Here is a 24,475-nt window from a genome sequence, read left to right on the forward strand (position 1 = left end):
ACGTTGTGCTGTTACATTCCCCAGAGCTTGCACCATGTCTGTCCTACCCGTGTAGGAGATGGCAGCCCACATCATCACACTACCACTACCAAGTCTGTCAACTTCCTGTATGCAGTGCATAACGTTCCGTGACGCCTGTAAACACGACATCTACCATCCCCTAACTCGTTAGTACCAGTTCTAAGTGAAGATCAAGAAGAACAAGTCTTTGGCAACACATACTGCCTTAAGAAGATGATTGTGCTTGTTGTAAGAAGGGTGTAACGGGATCGGGTGGTTAGGCTCGCTGACTTGGTTGATGCATGTCACCGATCCCTTTTGCGTGGATCAGTGCTCATGATGTCAATCACTGGATTGCCTGGTCCAGATTCGATTATTTACAGACGGCCGTCATATAGCTGGAATATTGCTGAGTGCTGCGTTAAACGACAAACAAACAAATCCAGTTCTGAGCAACATCTCAATGTATTAGAGTACTAACATGAAAATTCTGTTTGTTGCAAATTTCTTTAAAAAGGAATGAAATTAGCAAGACCTGTCATGCAAATTAGCACTAATTGGAGCCATCTGGGATTCCTTGTTACATGATGGTAGGAGGTGGATATATGGACTGGCTTACTTGGGTGATTAGTGACACCAGATAGGGGGAATGCAGCTCACAATATCAATCAGTGAATTGTCTGGTACACTTATTTACATATCACTGTCATACACCTGGACCATTGCTAAAGGTTGGCTTAACAAACAAACAAGTATCTCAAAATAAATGAAACAAACAACGTTTAGTCATTAATTTGTTTATTCAGCCATATGTTTAAAATGTGTGTACATAATATAGAGAAAACCCTATTCAAAGATTATGATCAACATCATCTATGTACATATATTCATAATACATAATATTCATACAAATATATATGCATAAAATACAGGAATATAACAAACTAATATAGTTGATACAAATATAGGTGACAATCATGTGTAAGGATTAATCGTTGCAATCAATATTTGACAGACTTATGGGACTAGTTGAACACATTACCAGCAAACAATGAGACATCATTCACAGGGAAATCAAGTACAGTGAAACCTGATTAGACAGGACCCTGTTAAACTGGACACCCACCTTCCGAACACTTACAAGTATTTACATAATGCCTAAATATTTCAGTCATTTTCTAAATTGTCTTAGGGATTCTGGCAATTTCCATTTCTTTTTTTAAATTTCAGACATTTTACAAATTGACTGATTTTTGTGTTCTGTTCACTCAATGCATTAACCCAGGTACATTGTATTTGGTAATTTCAGTGGGATTGCACACGTCCAGATTAAAGGGGTTTAACTATACGTTCCTATGGCAAAAGGGAAATATTGGCGTCTACCATAATCTGACCAGTTTTCCTGGTTTACTTACCATAAATAAATGCATTAAGAATCACCATGAAGAAATAAGTCATTTTGAACCATTTCGCCATAGCTTAGGCTATCCTATTTTAATATATTGTCTCCATGTTATTTTTGTACTTTGGAAAAGGCAGGCGGATCATATTTCTGAAGACAACAAGCTTTTTGTAGTCTAAATTGAGATCTCGAACATATTGAAGCAAATGAACAAACAAAATGATGTTCCAATTAATCTTGTAAAGATGTGTTACCGTATTCGACGTAATAAGCGCCCCGCTCTAATAAGCGCCCACGGCGATTTTGCTGATATATTAGAAGTGAACAATCCCAATTAGCACCCCTTCCGATTGATCAATGTACACAAGACATATTTATTTGTGTATTATGCACACTCTTGTGTTACATGCACCCTTAATTATGGGCAATTAATTTTTGGAAAATGTATGTCGTGTCTGATACGCACAGACTTTTCTTTTGTTTCATGTCAGGCTGTTAGCATAAACCATAAAATTTACGATCTTTCAACTCTGTTTTTTTTCTCAACAAAATTATATTTTAATAAGAGCCCCCTATTTCTAATTTTGAGAGCGCCCGGGCGCTTATTACGTCGTATACGGTATTTAACTTTCTCTAATATAAGAGAATGCTCATTCTTAAAGAAGAAACAAACTGGCTGGCCTGAAATGGGGAATACCTTGTGTTAACATGCCGAAGCGGACAATTGTGAAGGCACCCTACAGTGACTGCACTCAAAGGTTCCACAATCAGGTACCCAGTTAACGTTGTCTTGATAGCACCACCAACAGACAGAAGTCAGGACAGACACATCAGAGAGGACAGACACATCAGAGAGGACAGACACATCAGAGAGGACAGACACATTAATGAGGACAGACACAGCACATTGTGAGTGGGAGGGCTATAGGCCATTGGCCCAGTCATCACAAGTACGAAGCATGGCGGCCCACACGGTGTACACGTCATCAGGCTAAGATCCTACAGAATCTATGTCAGACAAAAGCTAGGTCTCCTCCAGACCCAGGTTCTTCCCACTGGAGCCACCATCTTCCCGAGGCAAGGGAGTTGACTTACTTTAAGAGTCCAGTTTCCACCCTTGCCGAATTAGGCTGGAATTCCTGGGCCCGATCGTAGAGCAACCAGTGGTTATTACGAGTTATGTCCCTTCTAAGACTCTCCTATGGGCCAATCAGGTTCCACCTGTCGTATCACTTGCATTTGTTTCAAACAAAATGGCGGCGCCCAGTCAAGACGATATTATCGCTAATCAAGATCTATATTGTGATAAGACGGGTCTTACATCGCGAAATGCATCAAATCACGTGAGCACCTTGGAAGATGTGGGGCCACCTGAACCCAGAGGCATTGCACTGCCTCTAGAGATACACATCAAGCAGTGGGAACCTAGTCAACCACAGAACCCCGGGGCATTGCACTGCCTCTAGATAAACACATCAAGCACCGGGAACCTAGTCAACCACAGAACCCCGAGGCTCACAACTGAACAAATCATGTATTGAAGAATGGGAGAACGATGCTCAAGTCCCCTAGACTTCAGGGAAGTTCTACATGACCAGCAGTCCATCTACATATTTTCAGAATGCAATTGCAGCAATACAACACATCAACACAAGATCCAACTAAACCATACATATTTTCCCCGATGAGACCAGACAAATCTATTTTCTCCTCTCTGATGAGCTGACAAAACTTTCTCAAAACCTGAAAACATTTCTTTAAATACTGTTTGTGTTTGAAAATAGGCAAGTTTTAAATTATTTCAGAAATTTTCGGAAATAAATCCTATTATAACTTTTTCGAAAAACGATTTTTCCTACAGGGCTCCATTCTACAAAGCGATCATTGTGCTAAAATGATCATTACTCCCATTCTTTAACATAGGCTTATGATAGCCGTAGCGCTGCAATCGCTTTATTGAACAGGGCCCTGGTGTGTTTTAACCATGAAAGTTAAGATTTGTATGGTCACACCGTAATATATGGAAGCCAATTTAGGACCATATCACTTTTTTCTTTCTTGAAACTTCAAGATTCTAATTTGAAATGTCAAGATAGCATGGTAAAAATTAAATAACCATATTGCCATTGCTTCCGTACAATAACTTTTTTGCAGACAAAGTGCCTTGCTCAAGCTGCAAATCTAAACATAAGCATGTATTGTGAGTTGAAAAAGAAAAATGATCTTGTCAACAAGAACTTCACTTCAATTAAAAATGCCATTTAAACATTAAATAAACATTTTTGTTTATGTTGGAAGCACATAGTGGATATTTGGTATCATGCACACGTATCAGTCATAACCAAAATGAGACAATAAGAAATATATATTTGTTTAAATACATATTAAAAGACATACCAGTAAGCATCATGAAAACCTCAGAAAATAGGTACAGGAGATATTGATCACACAATTATAATTAAAACCATTTCCCTCTTTAGAAATGAGGCCACAAGAGTATGGTTACCGTGGTTACTTGTTCCTCAAAGACAGGTTTACAAGAGTGATTGAACAAAAAATTGTCTGTTCAAAAAATGACAAAGTTCTTATGAGTTTCTTCAGTGGATTAACAACTGTTATACCATTGTCATCAGTAAACCTTCAATCTCACATTAACAGTATTGTAGCTGAGATTTGGCATAGCGCCGATTTGACCAGTATTTCAGACCTGTGAAGGTCCTTGTTAGAAGAGGTCTTCAGAACCTATGTTTGTTGTAAAATGCGACTAAAGGGATTGGGTGGTCAAGCTGGCTGACTTGGTTGATGCATGTCATTGTATTCCAATCCCGGGATTGATGCTCATGATATCAATCACTAGATTGTCTGGTCCAGACTCGATTATCATCGACCGCCGTCATACAACTGGAATATTGGTGTTTGGCGTTAAACAACAAACAAACAGTATTTCAGTTATATCACAGCGTGTCAGCTTACTTTGGGACGAAAGCCTGAAGAGATGCAGGTCTCAGACGTTTACAACTTTAGTGAAACCCATGTGCCTGGGTATGGTGCTGACAAACCTAGAAACATAATCATGGCAAACTGGCATTCGGAAAACCATGAGGTTCCTGGCATGCCAAAGGGAAGCAACTCTGTTCAGCCAACATGTCAGTTAACCAGGGCTCGAGGATGGGACACTGAAACCTACCAGTAAATGGGACGATTGTGACTAGAAGGGTTGTAATGAAAAATCCTGTCATGATTCACAAAATGATTTGGCTGCATGACACACGATACTCCTACCCATGCATCGATTCATGTCAAAGACCATCAATCTTAGAAATATGTACAGAACAGTGCAATAACCCAGTCTGATAGGGCTGGGACGGGTAACTCGGGTACTCGGGTCGGGTGGGTCCTGAGTAGGACCCGGGTACCCACATGACTACCCAGACCCGTGGTTTGTCACGTGACATACTGTTTAATGACATTAACAATAAAACTCAATTGTTGCACTGCAAGTATAGCTAATGTTCACATTTCTTTCTCACTATGCAAGCCTTCGTTCTGACCTTTATATGTTCAAGTAAGGATAAAGCGTCTATCAACTGCAGATTATACATGTATACATGATCAGATTGTTTTATACATGTATCTAAATAGTTTTTGCCAGGGCTGCGGTAAAACAATTCCCATTCGGACATTTTGTACCCAACTCTTGAGACCTATAGCGGGTACCCGGGTAGGGCCGGGTAATAGGGTGGCGGGTACCCGGGTAGTAAATTTGGACTCGTCCCAGCCCTACAGTCTGATATTGATCAGGAGAGCCTAAACAAAACAAAATGTTAAGTCTGGCTTACGTTAAGAACAAGTGGCATCAACCAGTGATTCTTGTTGAAGACAAACGGTGACCAACAATAGCCTTATACAACAAGGCTAGTGTGACAGTCACGTTAGGCAAAAAAATATAAGTCTTGGTTCTCAGGCATGCCCGCATCATCATAAAGTCTGCCGCACGTTTCGTTTTTATTTCCACTTTTAAAAAAAATAATCTTAAGATATTCCACATCTTGAACACACGATCCCAGCAGTGAAATGCTACAATACTTACGAAAAACATGATTTTGTTGAAATTATTGTAAACAAAATTTGGTTACGTACTAGCTTGAACAACCAAAATAAAAAACACAAAAAAACACAGCCCACCCCCACTATATTTTAAAAAGCCATTGCCTGAAAACCAATTCTTTTATTGTTTTAAGCCTTAGACAAAAACAGGGCAGTGTATCGAGATATGTATCAATACATGAGGTAGGTGTATTGCAGCCCACCCAGAAATGATACACATGGTACAGGTGATACTCATGATACATACCGGGGGTACTTGATGCCATACATCAAAAGTCACCTTCTGCTATTCCAACAAGTCTGTGTTCCATTCTCCAGTGTGACTGTGTGAGGAGTTTAATGCCATATTACAGACGTACTGAATACCAGAACAGGATTAAATGAATATTGTTTTATGCCGAATCTGCAATTTTCCAGCTATTTGTGGCAACCGGAACAGGACAAGACACACTGCACCCGTGTTGGGAACTTAACCTAGGTCATATTACAGACGTACTGAATACCAGAACAGGATTAAATGAATATTGTTTTATGCCGAATCTGCAATTTTCCAGCTATTTGTGGTGACCAGAACAGGACAAGACACACTGCACCCGTGCTGGAACTGAACCTAGGTCTTCAGCGTGATGAGCAGGTGCTTCAACCACAAGGCCACCACTGCCCCCAGATGACAACAGACACAAATCAGACAGAAATCAGACAAAGTAAACTTGAGTCATTAAAACGAAACAAAGATCTGAGAACTCGGGTATATTCAAGCATAAAATAGAATATTAACTTACACATCAAAATACACATTGCATGCTTCTAAGGTATGAACACACAATGCCATTTAGAAAGTGGTCAAATGTAACAAATGTAATATTTTGGATAACACTTTCGCAGTAAAGTACACATTATAGAACATTTTTTGGTTGAGTCCGATCCAGGATTCGAGCCACAACTTAAGGCTTCCTTGGTGGCTGAGAGGGTTAGATTGCTGACTTTGTGTGCTGGCGATGATTAGGTGCCTCACTCTGGCAGTGTGGGTTCGAATCCCAGATGGGATTCAACTCAAGAATCTGTACTTTACTGAGAAAGTGTTATCCGAAATATAACATTTGTTAAATGCTTCTCAGGGGTCGACCGTTTGATGTATTGGGAGAAGGGGGGAAGGGATATTTTAATGCTGAATACGAAACTTCCTCAGTGTTTAGCCCCCCTTTGAATATAGTTCACCAGAGCTACAGATAAGCAGCATATTTGTGTAAAAATACCCTCCAAAATATTCAAAACCCAATTACTTTCAATTAACTTGCATACAGAAATGCATGCATTAAATGAAAAACTCAATGTATAAAAACAGCATGCGTAAATAACCAATGAGGCTTTTTCAGCATGCATACAAATGACCTAATTTCCGAAACACAATTACGAGCTAATTTACTTTCCATGTCAAGACTATGTATTTAGAACATTAATTCATTTTTTCATAATCTTAAAATGTTCACTAATTTTTGGAAAAAAACAATAGAGTGATGAAAACATGAGTGAAAAAATATTAGTTACCCAATGAAAAATGTAATAACCCAATCAAAATGGAAACCCAAGAGTGAAAACCCAATCGCTCAAAAAGTTATCGCGAGCTCAGAGTTCAGTGGTCATAGTGTATTGTGGAACCACCCAAAATAGTTTGGTTCCTTCTTTAGAAGAAAACAAATGATATGTTTTGAAGCACTGACTGGAAGGATTAAGCACCCACTATAAGACCAAAAATGTACATGACGTTCTATATTTTCTTGTGCATCTTACAGATAAGTTACAGAATACAGCGAAGGGCTATGTGTGCCTTGAAACAATCATCGAGAACAGTCCAGTCTCATCGTTGTTTGAACTAAGTCACAACCGCTCGATCTCAGACAGCAATTTTTACTCATTTTGTGTGGTTTTAATAAGTGTCGTGGACTAACAATTAGTCCCAGAAAAAAGTTATCTTATTCAAAAATATTTATCTAAAAAAAACAAAAAAACAAATGGAGCCCAGAACAATGCTTCTTAGAGCTGAGGCAATCTAGACTTGCCAAATCATTCTAGACTTGAGTTGGATTCAATTTTCAGTTTATTCTCTAGAGTCTGAGATACAGGCAATAAGCGGCCCCTCTTGTCAACTTGTAGGCACTCAGGGCAAATATGGTGACTCTTATGATCCACATCACGAAACTTAATATTCAGTTATAAATAAACTCATAATTAGGAGCACAGTTACTTTTTAAGCTGTCAAGTTTGTCATCAAGTTATGACAGACAGCAACAATCTTAAAATCTAGAGGCAACTCTCGGTCACAGTAAGGAAGACAATCATTATAGGTCAAGGTCATGGCATGACCTAGTTCCTGAAAAAGGTCATTATTATTTTGATACTGTCCCATGTGTATAGGAGTGGATGTTTTGTGCAAACAGCACAACAAAACAACACTCAAACAACAATAACAACATCCAGGCTATAGGGCTGGGACGGGTAACTCGGGTACTCGGGTCGGGTGGGTCCTGAGTAGGACCCGGGTACCCACATGACTACCCAGACCCGTGGTTTGTCACGTGACATACTGTTTAATGACATTAACAATAAAACTCAATTGTTGCACTGCAAGTATAGCTAATGTTCACATTTCTTTCTCACTATGCAAGCCTTCGTTCTGACCTTTATATGTTCAAGTAAGGATAAAGCGTCTATCAACTGCAGATTATACATGTATACATGATCAGATTGTTTTATACATGTATCTAAATAGTTTTTGCCAGGGCTGCGGTAAAACAATTCCCATTCGGACATTTTGTACCCAACTCTTGAGACCTATAGCGGGTACCCGGGTAGGGCCGGGTAATAGGGTGGCGGGTACCCGGGTAGTAAATTTGGACTCGTCCCAGCCCTACAGTCTGATATTGATCAGGAGAGCCTAAACAAAACAAAATGTTAAGTCTGGCTTACGTTAAGAACAAGTGGCATCAACCAGTGATTCTTGTTGAAGACAAACGGTGACCAACAATAGCCTTATACAACAAGGCTAGTGTGACAGTCACGTTAGGCAAAAAAATATAAGTCTTGGTTCTCAGGCATGCCCGCATCATCATAAAGTCTGCCGCACGTTTCGTTTTTATTTCCACTTTTAAAAAAAATAATCTTAAGATATTCCACATCTTGAACACACGATCCCAGCAGTGAAATGCTACAATACTTACGAAAAACATGATTTTGTTGAAATTATTGTAAACAAAATTTGGTTACGTACTAGCTTGAACAACCAAAATAAAAAACACAAAAAAACACAGCCCACCCCCACTATATTTTAAAAAGCCATTGCCTGAAAACCAATTCTTTTATTGTTTTAAGCCTTAGACAAAAACAGGGCAGTGTATCGAGATATGTATCAATACATGAGGTAGGTGTATTGCAGCCCACCCAGAAATGATACACATGGTACAGGTGATACTCATGATACATACCGGGGGTACTTGATGCCATACATCAAAAGTCACCTTCTGCTATTCCAACAAGTCTGTGTTCCATTCTCCAGTGTGACTGTGTGAGGAGTTTAATGCCATATTACAGACGTACTGAATACCAGAACAGGATTAAATGAATATTGTTTTATGCCGAATCTGCAATTTTCCAGCTATTTGTGGCAACCGGAACAGGACAAGACACACTGCACCCGTGTTGGGAACTTAACCTAGGTCATATTACAGACGTACTGAATACCAGAACAGGATTAAATGAATATTGTTTTATGCCGAATCTGCAATTTTCCAGCTATTTGTGGTGACCAGAACAGGACAAGACACACTGCACCCGTGCTGGAACTGAACCTAGGTCTTCAGCGTGATGAGCAGGTGCTTCAACCACAAGGCCACCACTGCCCCCAGATGACAACAGACACAAATCAGACAGAAATCAGACAAAGTAAACTTGAGTCATTAAAACGAAACAAAGATCTGAGAACTCGGGTATATTCAAGCATAAAATAGAATATTAACTTACACATCAAAATACACATTGCATGCTTCTAAGGTATGAACACACAATGCCATTTAGAAAGTGGTCAAATGTAACAAATGTAATATTTTGGATAACACTTTCGCAGTAAAGTACACATTATAGAACATTTTTTGGTTGAGTCCGATCCAGGATTCGAGCCACAACTTAAGGCTTCCTTGGTGGCTGAGAGGGTTAGATTGCTGACTTTGTGTGCTGGCGATGATTAGGTGCCTCACTCTGGCAGTGTGGGTTCGAATCCCAGATGGGATTCAACTCAAGAATCTGTACTTTACTGAGAAAGTGTTATCCGAAATATAACATTTGTTAAATGCTTCTCAGGGGTCGACCGTTTGATGTATTGGGAGAAGGGGGGAAGGGATATTTTAATGCTGAATACGAAACTTCCTCAGTGTTTAGCCCCCCTTTGAATATAGTTCACCAGAGCTACAGATAAGCAGCATATTTGTGTAAAAATACCCTCCAAAATATTCAAAACCCAATTACTTTCAATTAACTTGCATACAGAAATGCATGCATTAAATGAAAAACTCAATGTATAAAAACAGCATGCGTAAATAACCAATGAGGCTTTTTCAGCATGCATACAAATGACCTAATTTCCGAAACACAATTACGAGCTAATTTACTTTCCATGTCAAGACTATGTATTTAGAACATTAATTCATTTTTTCATAATCTTAAAATGTTCACTAATTTTTGGAAAAAAACAATAGAGTGATGAAAACATGAGTGAAAAAATATTAGTTACCCAATGAAAAATGTAATAACCCAATCAAAATGGAAACCCAAGAGTGAAAACCCAATCGCTCAAAAAGTTATCGCGAGCTCAGAGTTCAGTGGTCATAGTGTATTGTGGAACCACCCAAAATAGTTTGGTTCCTTCTTTAGAAGAAAACAAATGATATGTTTTGAAGCACTGACTGGAAGGATTAAGCACCCACTATAAGACCAAAAATGTACATGACGTTCTATATTTTCTTGTGCATCTTACAGATAAGTTACAGAATACAGCGAAGGGCTATGTGTGCCTTGAAACAATCATCGAGAACAGTCCAGTCTCATCGTTGTTTGAACTAAGTCACAACCGCTCGATCTCAGACAGCAATTTTTACTCATTTTGTGTGGTTTTAATAAGTGTCGTGGACTAACAATTAGTCCCAGAAAAAAGTTATCTTATTCAAAAATATTTATCTAAAAAAAACAAAAAAACAAATGGAGCCCAGAACAATGCTTCTTAGAGCTGAGGCAATCTAGACTTGCCAAATCATTCTAGACTTGAGTTGGATTCAATTTTCAGTTTATTCTCTAGAGTCTGAGATACAGGCAATAAGCGGCCCCTCTTGTCAACTTGTAGGCACTCAGGGCAAATATGGTGACTCTTATGATCCACATCACGAAACTTAATATTCAGTTATAAATAAACTCATAATTAGGAGCACAGTTACTTTTTAAGCTGTCAAGTTTGTCATCAAGTTATGACAGACAGCAACAATCTTAAAATCTAGAGGCAACTCTCGGTCACAGTAAGGAAGACAATCATTATAGGTCAAGGTCATGGCATGACCTAGTTCCTGAAAAAGGTCATTATTATTTTGATACTGTCCCATGTGTATAGGAGTGGATGTTTTGTGCAAACAGCACAACAAAACAACACTCAAACAACAATAACAACATCCAGGCTATAGGGCTGGGACGGGTAACTCGGGTACTCGGGTCGGGTGGGTCCTGAGTAGGACCCGGGTACCCACATGACTACCCAGACCCGTGGTTTGTCACGTGACATACTGTTTAATGACATTAACAATAAAACTCAATTGTTGCACTGCAAGTATAGCTAATGTTCACATTTCTTTCTCACTATGCAAGCCTTCGTTCTGACCTTTATATGTTCAAGTAAGGATAAAGCGTCTATCAACTGCAGATTATACATGTATACATGATCAGATTGTTTTATACATGTATCTAAATAGTTTTTGCCAGGGCTGCGGTAAAACAATTCCCATTCGGACATTTTGTACCCAACTCTTGAGACCTATAGCGGGTACCCGGGTAGGGCCGGGTAATAGGGTGGCGGGTACCCGGGTAGTAAATTTGGACTCGTCCCAGCCCTACAGTCTGATATTGATCAGGAGAGCCTAAACAAAACAAAATGTTAAGTCTGGCTTACGTTAAGAACAAGTGGCATCAACCAGTGATTCTTGTTGAAGACAAACGGTGACCAACAATAGCCTTATACAACAAGGCTAGTGTGACAGTCACGTTAGGCAAAAAAATATAAGTCTTGGTTCTCAGGCATGCCCGCATCATCATAAAGTCTGCCGCACGTTTCGTTTTTATTTCCACTTTTAAAAAAAATAATCTTAAGATATTCCACATCTTGAACACACGATCCCAGCAGTGAAATGCTACAATACTTACGAAAAACATGATTTTGTTGAAATTATTGTAAACAAAATTTGGTTACGTACTAGCTTGAACAACCAAAATAAAAAACACAAAAAAACACAGCCCACCCCCACTATATTTTAAAAAGCCATTGCCTGAAAACCAATTCTTTTATTGTTTTAAGCCTTAGACAAAAACAGGGCAGTGTATCGAGATATGTATCAATACATGAGGTAGGTGTATTGCAGCCCACCCAGAAATGATACACATGGTACAGGTGATACTCATGATACATACCGGGGGTACTTGATGCCATACATCAAAAGTCACCTTCTGCTATTCCAACAAGTCTGTGTTCCATTCTCCAGTGTGACTGTGTGAGGAGTTTAATGCCATATTACAGACGTACTGAATACCAGAACAGGATTAAATGAATATTGTTTTATGCCGAATCTGCAATTTTCCAGCTATTTGTGGCAACCGGAACAGGACAAGACACACTGCACCCGTGTTGGGAACTTAACCTAGGTCATATTACAGACGTACTGAATACCAGAACAGGATTAAATGAATATTGTTTTATGCCGAATCTGCAATTTTCCAGCTATTTGTGGTGACCAGAACAGGACAAGACACACTGCACCCGTGCTGGAACTGAACCTAGGTCTTCAGCGTGATGAGCAGGTGCTTCAACCACAAGGCCACCACTGCCCCCAGATGACAACAGACACAAATCAGACAGAAATCAGACAAAGTAAACTTGAGTCATTAAAACGAAACAAAGATCTGAGAACTCGGGTATATTCAAGCATAAAATAGAATATTAACTTACACATCAAAATACACATTGCATGCTTCTAAGGTATGAACACACAATGCCATTTAGAAAGTGGTCAAATGTAACAAATGTAATATTTTGGATAACACTTTCGCAGTAAAGTACACATTATAGAACATTTTTTGGTTGAGTCCGATCCAGGATTCGAGCCACAACTTAAGGCTTCCTTGGTGGCTGAGAGGGTTAGATTGCTGACTTTGTGTGCTGGCGATGATTAGGTGCCTCACTCTGGCAGTGTGGGTTCGAATCCCAGATGGGATTCAACTCAAGAATCTGTACTTTACTGAGAAAGTGTTATCCGAAATATAACATTTGTTAAATGCTTCTCAGGGGTCGACCGTTTGATGTATTGGGAGAAGGGGGGAAGGGATATTTTAATGCTGAATACGAAACTTCCTCAGTGTTTAGCCCCCCTTTGAATATAGTTCACCAGAGCTACAGATAAGCAGCATATTTGTGTAAAAATACCCTCCAAAATATTCAAAACCCAATTACTTTCAATTAACTTGCATACAGAAATGCATGCATTAAATGAAAAACTCAATGTATAAAAACAGCATGCGTAAATAACCAATGAGGCTTTTTCAGCATGCATACAAATGACCTAATTTCCGAAACACAATTACGAGCTAATTTACTTTCCATGTCAAGACTATGTATTTAGAACATTAATTCATTTTTTCATAATCTTAAAATGTTCACTAATTTTTGGAAAAAAACAATAGAGTGATGAAAACATGAGTGAAAAAATATTAGTTACCCAATGAAAAATGTAATAACCCAATCAAAATGGAAACCCAAGAGTGAAAACCCAATCGCTCAAAAAGTTATCGCGAGCTCAGAGTTCAGTGGTCATAGTGTATTGTGGAACCACCCAAAATAGTTTGGTTCCTTCTTTAGAAGAAAACAAATGATATGTTTTGAAGCACTGACTGGAAGGATTAAGCACCCACTATAAGACCAAAAATGTACATGACGTTCTATATTTTCTTGTGCATCTTACAGATAAGTTACAGAATACAGCGAAGGGCTATGTGTGCCTTGAAACAATCATCGAGAACAGTCCAGTCTCATCGTTGTTTGAACTAAGTCACAACCGCTCGATCTCAGACAGCAATTTTTACTCATTTTGTGTGGTTTTAATAAGTGTCGTGGACTAACAATTAGTCCCAGAAAAAAGTTATCTTATTCAAAAATATTTATCTAAAAAAAACAAAAAAACAAATGGAGCCCAGAACAATGCTTCTTAGAGCTGAGGCAATCTAGACTTGCCAAATCATTCTAGACTTGAGTTGGATTCAATTTTCAGTTTATTCTCTAGAGTCTGAGATACAGGCAATAAGCGGCCCCTCTTGTCAACTTGTAGGCACTCAGGGCAAATATGGTGACTCTTATGATCCACATCACGAAACTTAATATTCAGTTATAAATAAACTCATAATTAGGAGCACAGTTACTTTTTAAGCTGTCAAGTTTGTCATCAAGTTATGACAGACAGCAACAATCTTAAAATCTAGAGGCAACTCTCGGTCACAGTAAGGAAGACAATCATTATAGGTCAAGGTCATGGCATGACCTAGTTCCTGAAAAAGGTCATTATTATTTTGATACTGTCCCATGTGTATAGGAGTGGATGTTTTGTGCAAACAGCACAACAAAACAACACTCAAACAACAATAACAACATCCAGGCTAGCTGGAACAAAGTGCAGTAGGACACGGATAACACTATCATGGATAGGGCGAACATAAGGATACAGCGGACAGTTACAAAATCTATCTTCTATATATTATCATATAAAATGCATGTATATAACAAACTCTACAGCGAGCTTACGTATATAGTGAACTGATATCTGATCCGAAAATTCCAAATACCACTAATTAATGATGTGAAAAGCGAACAGAGAAATCTCACCCAGCGTCAAATGTCACTGACAATTGGCTGTACGCAATCAGCGGCAAATCAACACAATCAGCGGTGACGATTCAAATTGGACAAATATTGTCTGTAAAATTAACATATAAATTTCACGAGATTACGTCAAAGTCGTCAGGTCACTCGTATTGTGTTTTGTTTTATCCAAGATGGCCGACCTTCCTGAGGCGAAATAAATATAACAAACTCATTTCTCCAGTCCCTTGTAGTTGATTATATCCATGTTCTACTGTAGTTACAAAATATATCAAACATTTTGCAATAATAAAATGGTTTTCCTTTCCTTAAATATATACGGCATATATACAAGTAAGCATGTTCAAAACTTATCCGAAAATCAGTGTTATTTTTGTTGTTGAAATAAGCATTGTCTAAAATTGTAGTGCACAAAGATCAAAATATTTAAAATACCAACGAAAGGTTTTCGATGTAAAAGTAAAAGTACCTCACCAAACGTATCAGTCCCCAGGAAAATGTGAAATGTCTTTGGAAGCAGTAAAAAAATGTCTGTTTGTTCAGACCCAAAATATACCATCATATTATTAATATGTTGCAAACTACAACATGAGACAGACATTTTTTGACTTCTAAGAAAATTATTTTAATGAACAAAATTGTCTGAATATCTTTCATAAGTAAGCAGAATTTCTCAAACATTTCTCAACATATCTTGTTCATAGTCATTATGTCATAGTGGAAGTCCCAGCGCTCATAACGAATATGAAATACTATCTCTGTCAAAAATATTTTTGTTAGGGATTTGTTATTTCGGGGTCACTAGAACATCTCAGTCACCATTAAGACAACAGTTGAAGTGGTGTCTTTCAAAAACAAGTCTTATTCATATTCATACAAACTTTAGAATGCATGTTTTTAATATTAAAAAAACCAAGTTGATTTGTTAAGAAAAAGAACCTGTACACATATTTCTCATAGACACTTGATTTTTTAAAAGTAATAGCTGTTTTAGAAGGAAATACTCGGAACAGCAAGCTACAGGTATTCATAAGTTTTGGGAGTAAATTTGATGGTATTGTTATACACATTCATTTCAAATATTCAGCTGATCAGCCAACAAAAATGAATAAATCTGCCACACATTTTACTGGGGACTGGTGGAAAAAAAAAGATCCCTCATAGCTTAAATATATTTAAATATGTACGACCCCCACGTGTGTGAAAACTTGATATCATTCCACAGTTGTTAGTGGTTGTCATCTGTTAATGAGATTCCCTGTGTCAGAGTTCTCTCCCCTTGGATGACCTCGACATTTGCGGAGCTGGTACTGTATGACCATGACGATCAGGGGCATGACACAGAGGACACACACTCCGGCCATGACGTAGGCCACCACGAGCAGGGTGCCACTCTGCTTGTCTGCTTTCTTATAGGCACATTGGCTCATCAGGTGCTTTTCTGAAACATACAAAAGGTGAAGGTCAACCCAAAATCGCAAGCCCAGGGCCCCATTCCACAAAGCGATCTTAGCGCTAAGGTGATTGTAACTCCCATTCTTTAACACTGACTTACGACAGTCGTAGCGCTAAGATTGCTTTGTGGAACGGGACCCAAAACATTTGTGGTTTGATCCCGGGTGCATCATACCTAGAGAATTTAAAAAAACGGTACTTGTTGTTACCCTGACTGATGCAAAGTGCAATTTTCTAACCATTTGTATCCACCAAACAAGACCATAGACACGCCCATAATTTTCCATGTCAAATTAAAATTCACATCAGAATATCCTCTGTTGACATTCCACAGTAATATATTTACGCTATAAACAAGACCGCTTCCATGGTGTAGTGGACAGAGTGTCTGACCAGAGAGTGGAAGGTCGTGATTAGATCCATGGCAACATACAAAACACATTACAAGATAGCACTTGATGTTACCCTGCCTGGCATGCGGCATTAAGGGGCTAAAAAAAAGGATTGGTCAGTATGCTGTGTCTGAGTGGGGTATTCTTGTTAAACCGAAGTGGTATTTCAATGGGCTAGCACCATAAAACTGGCATTAGTCTGGACTTGTACAAGAAGACACACACAAGTGCAGGCATGGCGCTATAAGTGCAATAATCTTGAAGGTGTCACAACATTAACTCAGTTCTACCACTACTCATTTAGATTCAAAGTCAGCTCAGAGTGGCAGGACCGGTTATGGACAATTTGTCTGACCTTTATATTGGATGTACTATATCACAGTAAGCCATGATAGCAACAGTACCTGTATTTGTGAAAGGGCCGGCGATTTTTGAGTCCGGACCTGCAGAGCTGGGATCTCTGGGAGGACATGTGGTCTCTGCAAAGCCGATCCGTTTCTGTTCCCGGTCAAATACCACATAGAAGCCCTCCATCAACACAGCTCCCAACACAGTACCTGGAGCAGACAGACAGGGTTCCGAGTTGACACAGACCGTGCAGACTGGCAGGGGTTAAACTTAGAAACACAAGCTTCCGTAGCTCACCTGACTTGTGAACAAATACTGTAAATCTTGAAATTAATGCGTCTCCAAAAGAATGCGACCACTGGACCCTAGCCAAAAATGAGACTCAATATGAATGCGACACCCCCTCCTCTCAAGCATTAGTGGATTTCTATCTAAAGATGTCCTCAGTCAGGTTTAGAATCCTCACCTTAATCCAACCTTACATTGATCCAATCACAATCCAAATAGCACCGCTTATTAGTACTGAGTAGAGTACTTCCACAAAAACAATACATGCGCGCTGGCTCGTGTCGGCCTTTGACTCAGTCGCAAAGAATAAAGGGTGGCGTCTGTCTGGACTTGCAGGTGTGATCAGTGATGACATAAGTGAGTAGAACTCTTGTCTTGAACCCAGCAGTGACAATTCACAGGACGTAATTAGTGTTTGAATGACATTGTTTATATACTTTATATACAACAGCTGTAGATTGACCCGCACTAAGCAGCAGAAAGCAACTCACAGGCTGTAGACAGACCAGCAGTAAGCAACTCACCAGCTGTAGACTGACCAGCAGTAAGCAGCAATAAGCAACTCACCGGCTGTAAACTGACCGGCAGTAAGCAGCAGTAAGCAACTCACCGGCTGTAAACTGACCGGCAGTAAGCACTAGTAAGCAACTCACCAGCTGTAGGCTGACCTGCAGTAAGCAGCAGTAAGCAACTCACCAGCTGTAGACTGACCAGCAGTAAGCAGCAGTAAGCAACTCACCAGCTGTAGACTGAGCAGCAGTAAGCAACTCACCGGCTGTAAACTGACCGGCAGTAAGCAGTAGTAAGCAACTCACCAGCTGTAGGCTGACCTGCAGTAAGCAGCAGTAGGCAACTCACCGGCTGTAGACTGACCGGCAGCAAGCAGCAGTAAGCAACTCACCAGCTGTAGACTGACCGGCAGTAAGCAGCAGTAGGCAACTCACCGGCTGTAGACTGACCGGCAGTAAGCAGCAGTAGGCAACTCACCGGCTGTAGACTGAGCAGCAGTAAGCAACTCACCAGCTGTAGGCTGACCTGCAGTAAGCAGCAGTAAGCAACTCACCAGCTGTAGACTGAGCAGTAGTAAGCAACTCACCAGCTGTAGACTGACCGGTAGCAAGCAGCAGTAAGCAACTCACCAGCTGTAGGCTGACCTGCAGTAAGCAGCAGTAAGCAACTCACCAGCTGTAGGCTGACCGGTAGCAAGCAGCAGTAAGCAACTCACCGGCTGTAAACTGAGCAGCAGTAAGCAACTCACCAGCTGTAGGCTGACCGGCAGCAAGCAGCAGTAAGCAACTCACCAGCTGTAGACTGAGCAGCAGTAAGCAACTCACCAGCTGTAGGCTGACCTGCAGTAAGCAGCAGTAAGCAACTCACCAGCTGTAGGCTGACCGGCAGTAAGCAGCAGTAAGCAACTCACCAGCTGTAGGCTGACCGGCAGTAAGCATCAGTAAGCAACTCACCAGCTGTAGGCTGACCTGCAGTGGGCAGCAGTAGGCAACTCACCAGCTGTAGGCTGACCGGTAGCAAGCAGCAGTAAGCAACTCACCGGCTGTAGGCTGACCGGCAGTAAGCAACTCACCAGCTGTAGGCTGACCTGTAGCAAGCAGCAGTAAGCAACTCACCAGCTGTAGACTGACCGGCAGTAAGCATCAGTAAGCAACTCACCAGCTGTAGGCTGACCTGCAGTAAGCAGCAGTAAGCAACTCACCAGCTGTAGACTGACCGGCAGTAAGCATCAGTAAGCAACCCACCAGCTGTAGACTGACCGGCAGTAAGCAGCAGTAAGCAACTCACCAGCTGTAGGCTGACCTGCAGTAAGCAGCAGTAAGCAACTCACCAGCTGTAGGCTGACCTGCAGTAAGCAGCAGTAAGCAACTCACCAGCTGTAGGCTGACCTGCAGTAAGCAGCAGTAAGCAACTCACCAGCTGTAGGCTGACCGGCAGTAAGCAGCAGTAAGCAACTCACCAGCTGTAGGCTGACCGGCAGTAAGCACCAGTAAGCAACTCACCAGCTGTAGGCTGACCTGCAGTAAGCAGCAGTAGGCAACTCACCAGCTGTAGGCTGACCGGTAGCAAGCAGCAGTAAGCAACTCACCGGCTGTAGGCTGACCGGCAGTAAGCAACTCACCAGCTGTAGGCTGACCTGTAGCAAGCAGCAGTAAGCAACTCACCAGCTGTAGACTGACCGGCAGTAAGCATCAGTAACCAACCCACCAGCTGTAGGCTGACCTGCAGTAAGCAGCAGTAAGCAACTCACCAGCTGTAGACTGACCGGCAGTAAGCATCAGTAAGCAACCCACCAGCTGTAGACTGACCGGCAGTAAGCAACTCACCAGCTGTAGGCTGACCTGTAGCAAGCAGCAGTAAGCAACTCACCAGCTGTAGACTGACCGGCAGTAAGCATCAGTAAGCAACCCACCAGCTGTAGGCTGACCTGCAGTAAGCAGCAGTAAGCAACTCACCAGCTGTAGACTGACCGGCAGTAAGCATCAGTAAGCAACCCACCAGCTGTAGACTGACCGGCAGTAAGCAGCAGTAAGCAACTCACCAGCTGTAGACTGACCGGTAGCAAGCAGCAGTAAGCAACTCACCAGCTGTAGGCTGACCTGCAGTAAGCAGCAGTAAGCAACTCACCAGCTGTAGGCTGACCTGCAGTAAGCAGCAGTAAGCAACTCACCAGCTGTAGGCTGACCTGCAGTAAGCAGCAGTAAGCAACTCACCAGCTGTAAACTGACCGGTAGCAAGCAGTAGTAAGCAACTCACCAGCTGTAGACTGACCGGTAGCAAGCAGCAGTAAGCAACTCACCAGCTGTAGGCTGACCTGCAGTAAGCAGCAGTAAGCAACTCACCAGCTGTAGACTGACCGGTAGCAAGCAGTAGTAAGCAACTCACCAGCTGTAGACTGACCGGCAGCAAGCAGCAGTAAGCAACTCACCAGCTGTAGAATGAGCAGCAGTAAGCAACTCACCAGCTGTAGGCTGACCTGCAGTAAGCAGCAGTAAGCAACTCACCAGCTGTAGACTGACCGGCAGCAAGCAGCAGTAAGCAACTCACCAGCTGTAGACTGACCGGCAGTAAGCAGCAGTAGGCAACTCACCAGCTGTAGACTGACCGGCAGTAAGCAGCAGTAAGCAACTCACCAGCTGTAGACTGACCGGCAGTAAGCATCAGTAAGAAACTCACCAGCTGTAGACTGACCGGCAGTAAGCAGCAGTAGGCAACTCACCGGCTGTAGACTGACCGGCAGTAAGCAGCAGTAAGCAACTCACCGGCTGTAAACTGACCGGCAGTAAGTAGCAGTAAGCAACTCACCGGCTGTAAACTGACCGGCAGTAAGTAGCAGTAAGCAACTCCCCAGCTGTAGACTGACCTGCAGTAAGCAGCAATAAGCAGCAGTAAGCAACTCACCAGCTGTAGACTGACCGGCAGTAAGCAGCAGTAAGCAACCCACCGGCTGTAGACTGACCGGCAGTAAGCAGCAGTAGGCAACTCACCGGCTGTAGACTGACCCACAGTAAGCAGCAGTAAGCAACCCACCGGCTGTAGACTGACCGGCAGTAAGCAGCAGTAGGCAACTCACTGGCTGTAGACTGACCGGCAGTAAGCAGTAGTAAGCAACTCACCAGCTGTAGACTGACCGGCAGTAAGGAGCAGTAGGCAACTCACCGGCTGTAGACTGACCGGCAGTAAGCAGCAGTAGGCAACTCACCAGCTGTAGACTGACCGGCAGTAAGCAGCAGTAGGCAACTCACTGGCTGTAGACTGACCGGCAGTAAGCAGTAGTAAGCAACTCACCAGCTGTAGACTGACCGGCAGTAAGGAGCAGTAGGCAACTCACCAGCTGTAGACTGACCGGCAGTAAGCAGCAGTAGGCAACTCACCAGCTGTAGACTGACCGGCAGTAAGCAGCAGTAAGCAACTCACCAGCTGTAGACTGACCGGTAGCAAGCAGCAGTAAGCAACTCACCAGCTGTAGGCTGACCTGCAGTAAGCAGCAGTAAGCAACTCACCAGCTGTAGGCTGACCTGCAGTAAGCAGCAGTAAGCAACTCACCAGCTGTAGGCTGACCTGCAGTAAGCAGCAGTAAGCAACTCACCAGCTGTAAACTGACCGGTAGCAAGCAGTAGTAAGCAACTCACCAGCTGTAGACTGACCGGTAGCAAGCAGCAGTAAGCAACTCACCAGCTGTAGGCTGACCTGCAGTAAGCAGCAGTAAGCAACTCACCAGCTGTAGACTGACCGGTAGCAAGCAGTAGTAAGCAACTCACCAGCTGTAGACTGACCGGCAGCAAGCAGCAGTAAGCAACTCACCAGCTGTAGACTGAGCAGCAGTAAGCAACTCACCAGCTGTAGGCTGACCTGCAGTAAGCAGCAGTAAGCAACTCACCAGCTGTAGACTGACCGGCAGCAAGCAGCAGTAAGCAACTCACCAGCTGTAGACTGACCGGCAGTAAGCAGCAGTAGGCAACTCACCAGCTGTAGACTGACCGGCAGTAAGCAGCAGTAAGCAACTCACCAGCTGTAGACTGACCGGCAGTAAGCATCAGTAAGAAACTCACCAGCTGTAGACTGACCGGCAGTAAGCAGCAGTAGGCAACTCACCGGCTGTAGACTGACCGGCAGTAAGCAGCAGTAAGCAACTCACCGGCTGTAAACTGACCGGCAGTAAGTAGCAGTAAGCAACTCACCGGCTGTAAACTGACCGGCAGTAAGTAGCAGTAAGCAACTCCCCAGCTGTAGACTGACCTGCAGTAAGCAGCAATAAGCAGCAGTAAGCAACTCACCAGCTGTAGACTGACCGGCAGTAAGCAGCAGTAAGCAACTCACCAGCTGTAGACTGACCGGCAGTAAGCACTAGTAAGCAACTCACCGGCTGTAAACTGACCGGCAGTAAGCAGCAGTAAGCAACTCACCAGCTGTAGACTGACCGGCAGTAAGCAGCAGTAGGCAACTCACCAGCTGTAGACTGACCGGCAGTAAGCAGCAGTAAGCAACCCACCGGCTGTAGACTGACCGGCAGTAAGCAGCAGTAGGCAACTCACCGGCTGTAGACTGACCCACAGTAAGCAGCAGTAAGCAACCCACTGGCTGTAGACTGACCGGCAGTAAGCAGCAGTAGGCAACTCACTGGCTGTAGACTGACCGGCAGTAAGCAGTAGTAAGCAACTCACCAGCTGTAGACTGACCGGCAGTAAGGAGCAGTAGGCAACTCACCGGCTGTAGACTGACCGGCAGTAAGCAGCAGTAGGCAACTCACCAGCTGTAGACTGACCGGCAGTAAGCAGCAGTAGGCAACTCACTGGCTGTAGACTGACCGGCAGTAAGCAGTAGTAAGCAACTCACCAGCTGTAGACTGACCGGCAGTAAGGAGCAGTAGGCAACTCACCAGCTGTAGACTGACCGGGAGTAAGCAGCAGTAGGCAACTCACCAGCTGTAGACTGACCGGCAGTAAGCAGCAGTAGGCAACCCACCGGCTGTAGACTGACCGGCAGTAAGCAGCAGTAGGCAACTCACCAGCTGTAGACTGACCGGCAGTAAGCAGCAGTAGGCAACTCACCAGCTGTAGACTGACCGGCAGTAAGCAGCAGTAGGCAACTCACCGGCTGTAGACTGACCGGCAGCAAGCAGCAGTACTCACCGGCTGTAGACGAGGAGATGCCGAACTTGAAACAGAAGCCACTCAATGTTTGATCACTGGGGTCTTGCACTGGACGTAGGTATTGCTGAAGTAGAAGGGAAGAAATTGTATTTCTATCATTGAAAACTCCATGGACAACAGACACTTCACAGCCAGAAAGTTTTACAACCAGTCAAATAATGCACTAAGAAACGCTTCTTCTATCAACAGGTTTGGTCATGTTGAAACAGACCAAACTAAACAAAGAAAGTGCAATAGGTCAATGTACTTTTCTCTCTGTAGTTTGGCATCTCTCTGATTTGCTTAAGGGTGATGAGGTAGGGCTACCACATTATTAGGTGGATTCAATTAATGCTGATTGTGTCTTCCAAAATATTTGTCAGCTTTCCTTGTTCAGTAGAGTCAGATGGAAGAACGTGTTGTTGGTCATCATGACGATGATGATGATGATGATGATGGTGATGGTGATGCTGATGCTGATGGTGACTTACCTGAGGTAGTAGAGTCAGATGGAAGAACGTGTTGTTGGTCATCATGACGATGATGATGATGATGATGATGATGATGATGGTGATGGTGACTTACCTGAGGTAGTAGAGTCAGATGGAAGAACGTGTTGTTGGTCATGATGATAATGGTGATGATGATGATGATGATGATGATGATGATGGTGATGGTGACTTACCTGAGGTAGTAGAGTCAGATGGAAGAACGTGTTGTTGGTCATGATGATAATGGTGATGATGATGATGATGATGATGATGATAATGGTGATGGTGACTTACCTGAGGTAGTAGAGTCAGATGGAAGAACGTATTGTTGGTCATGATGATAATGGTGATGATGATGATGATGATGATGATGATAATGGTGATGGTGACTTACCTGAGGTAGTAGAGTCAGATGGAAGAACGTGTTGTTGGTCATGATGATAATGGTGATGATGATGATGATGATGATGATGATAATGGTGATGGTGACTTACCTGAGGTAGTAGAGTCAGATGGAAGAACGTATTGTTGGTCATGATGATAATGGTGATGATGATGATGATGATGATGATGATAATGGTGATGGTGACTTACCTGAGGTAGTAGAGTCAGATGGAAGAACATGTTGTTGGTCATGATGATGTGATGATGATGACGATGATGATGATGGTGATGGTGACTTACCTGAGGTAGTAGAGTCAGATGGAAGAACGTGTTGTTGGTCATGATGAGGGCTACAGTCACCGTAGGGAAGCCCATGTAGGGGACGGACAGTTTCGGCCAACACACCACCTCCGTCCCGCCCCAGAAGAACGAAGACGGATACCAGTCTGGAACCTGAAACACAGGGAGTGTGAGTGAGTGAGTGAGTGAGTGGATTGTTGAGTGGTTGAATATATTGGGTGGGGTTGGGGTGGGTGGGGTGGGGTTGGGTGGGGGTCCAAGGCAGGCAACATGTGGGATGTTCCACTTGATCTTGTAGCTGTCATCTGTATATACCCAGACGCATGTGGTCTTAATGGGAGGACTGTAAATGGGAGGAATGTAAATACACAGTTATCTGGAATCTGAATACCATATTCGACGTAATAAACGCCAGAGTCACTCTCAAAATTTTTATCACTTGTATTGTGACGTCAAATGCATATGTGTGTGTGTGTGGCTGCTTGTACTAGTCT

General features: G+C 42.4%; 1 protein-coding gene across 1 annotated transcript in view; it reads right to left on the reverse strand.

The window, feature by feature from the left end:
- Window positions 1-11,235: 11,235 nt before the first annotated feature.
- LOC124149666 (beta-secretase 1-like) overlaps window positions 11,236-24,475 on the reverse strand; it is a 35,052-nt gene continuing 21,812 nt past the window's right edge. Inside the window, exons 8-11 of the mRNA XM_048398136.1 lie at window positions 23,982-24,134; window positions 22,807-22,891; window positions 16,933-17,085; window positions 11,236-16,122 (exon numbers count right to left, since the gene is read on the reverse strand). Of these exons, the coding sequence (XP_048254093.1) occupies window positions 15,920-16,122; window positions 16,933-17,085; window positions 22,807-22,891; window positions 23,982-24,134 (594 nt within the window). The 3' untranslated portion in view covers window positions 11,236-15,919. The remainder of the gene's footprint in view (window positions 16,123-16,932; window positions 17,086-22,806; window positions 22,892-23,981; window positions 24,135-24,475) is intronic.

The sequence above is a fragment of the Haliotis rufescens genome, unplaced genomic scaffold (assembly GCF_023055435.1).
Source record: "Haliotis rufescens isolate VD_foot unplaced genomic scaffold, xgHalRufe1.0.p SCAF_18, whole genome shotgun sequence".
Classification (NCBI taxonomy): Eukaryota; Metazoa; Mollusca; class Gastropoda; order Lepetellida; family Haliotidae; genus Haliotis; species Haliotis rufescens.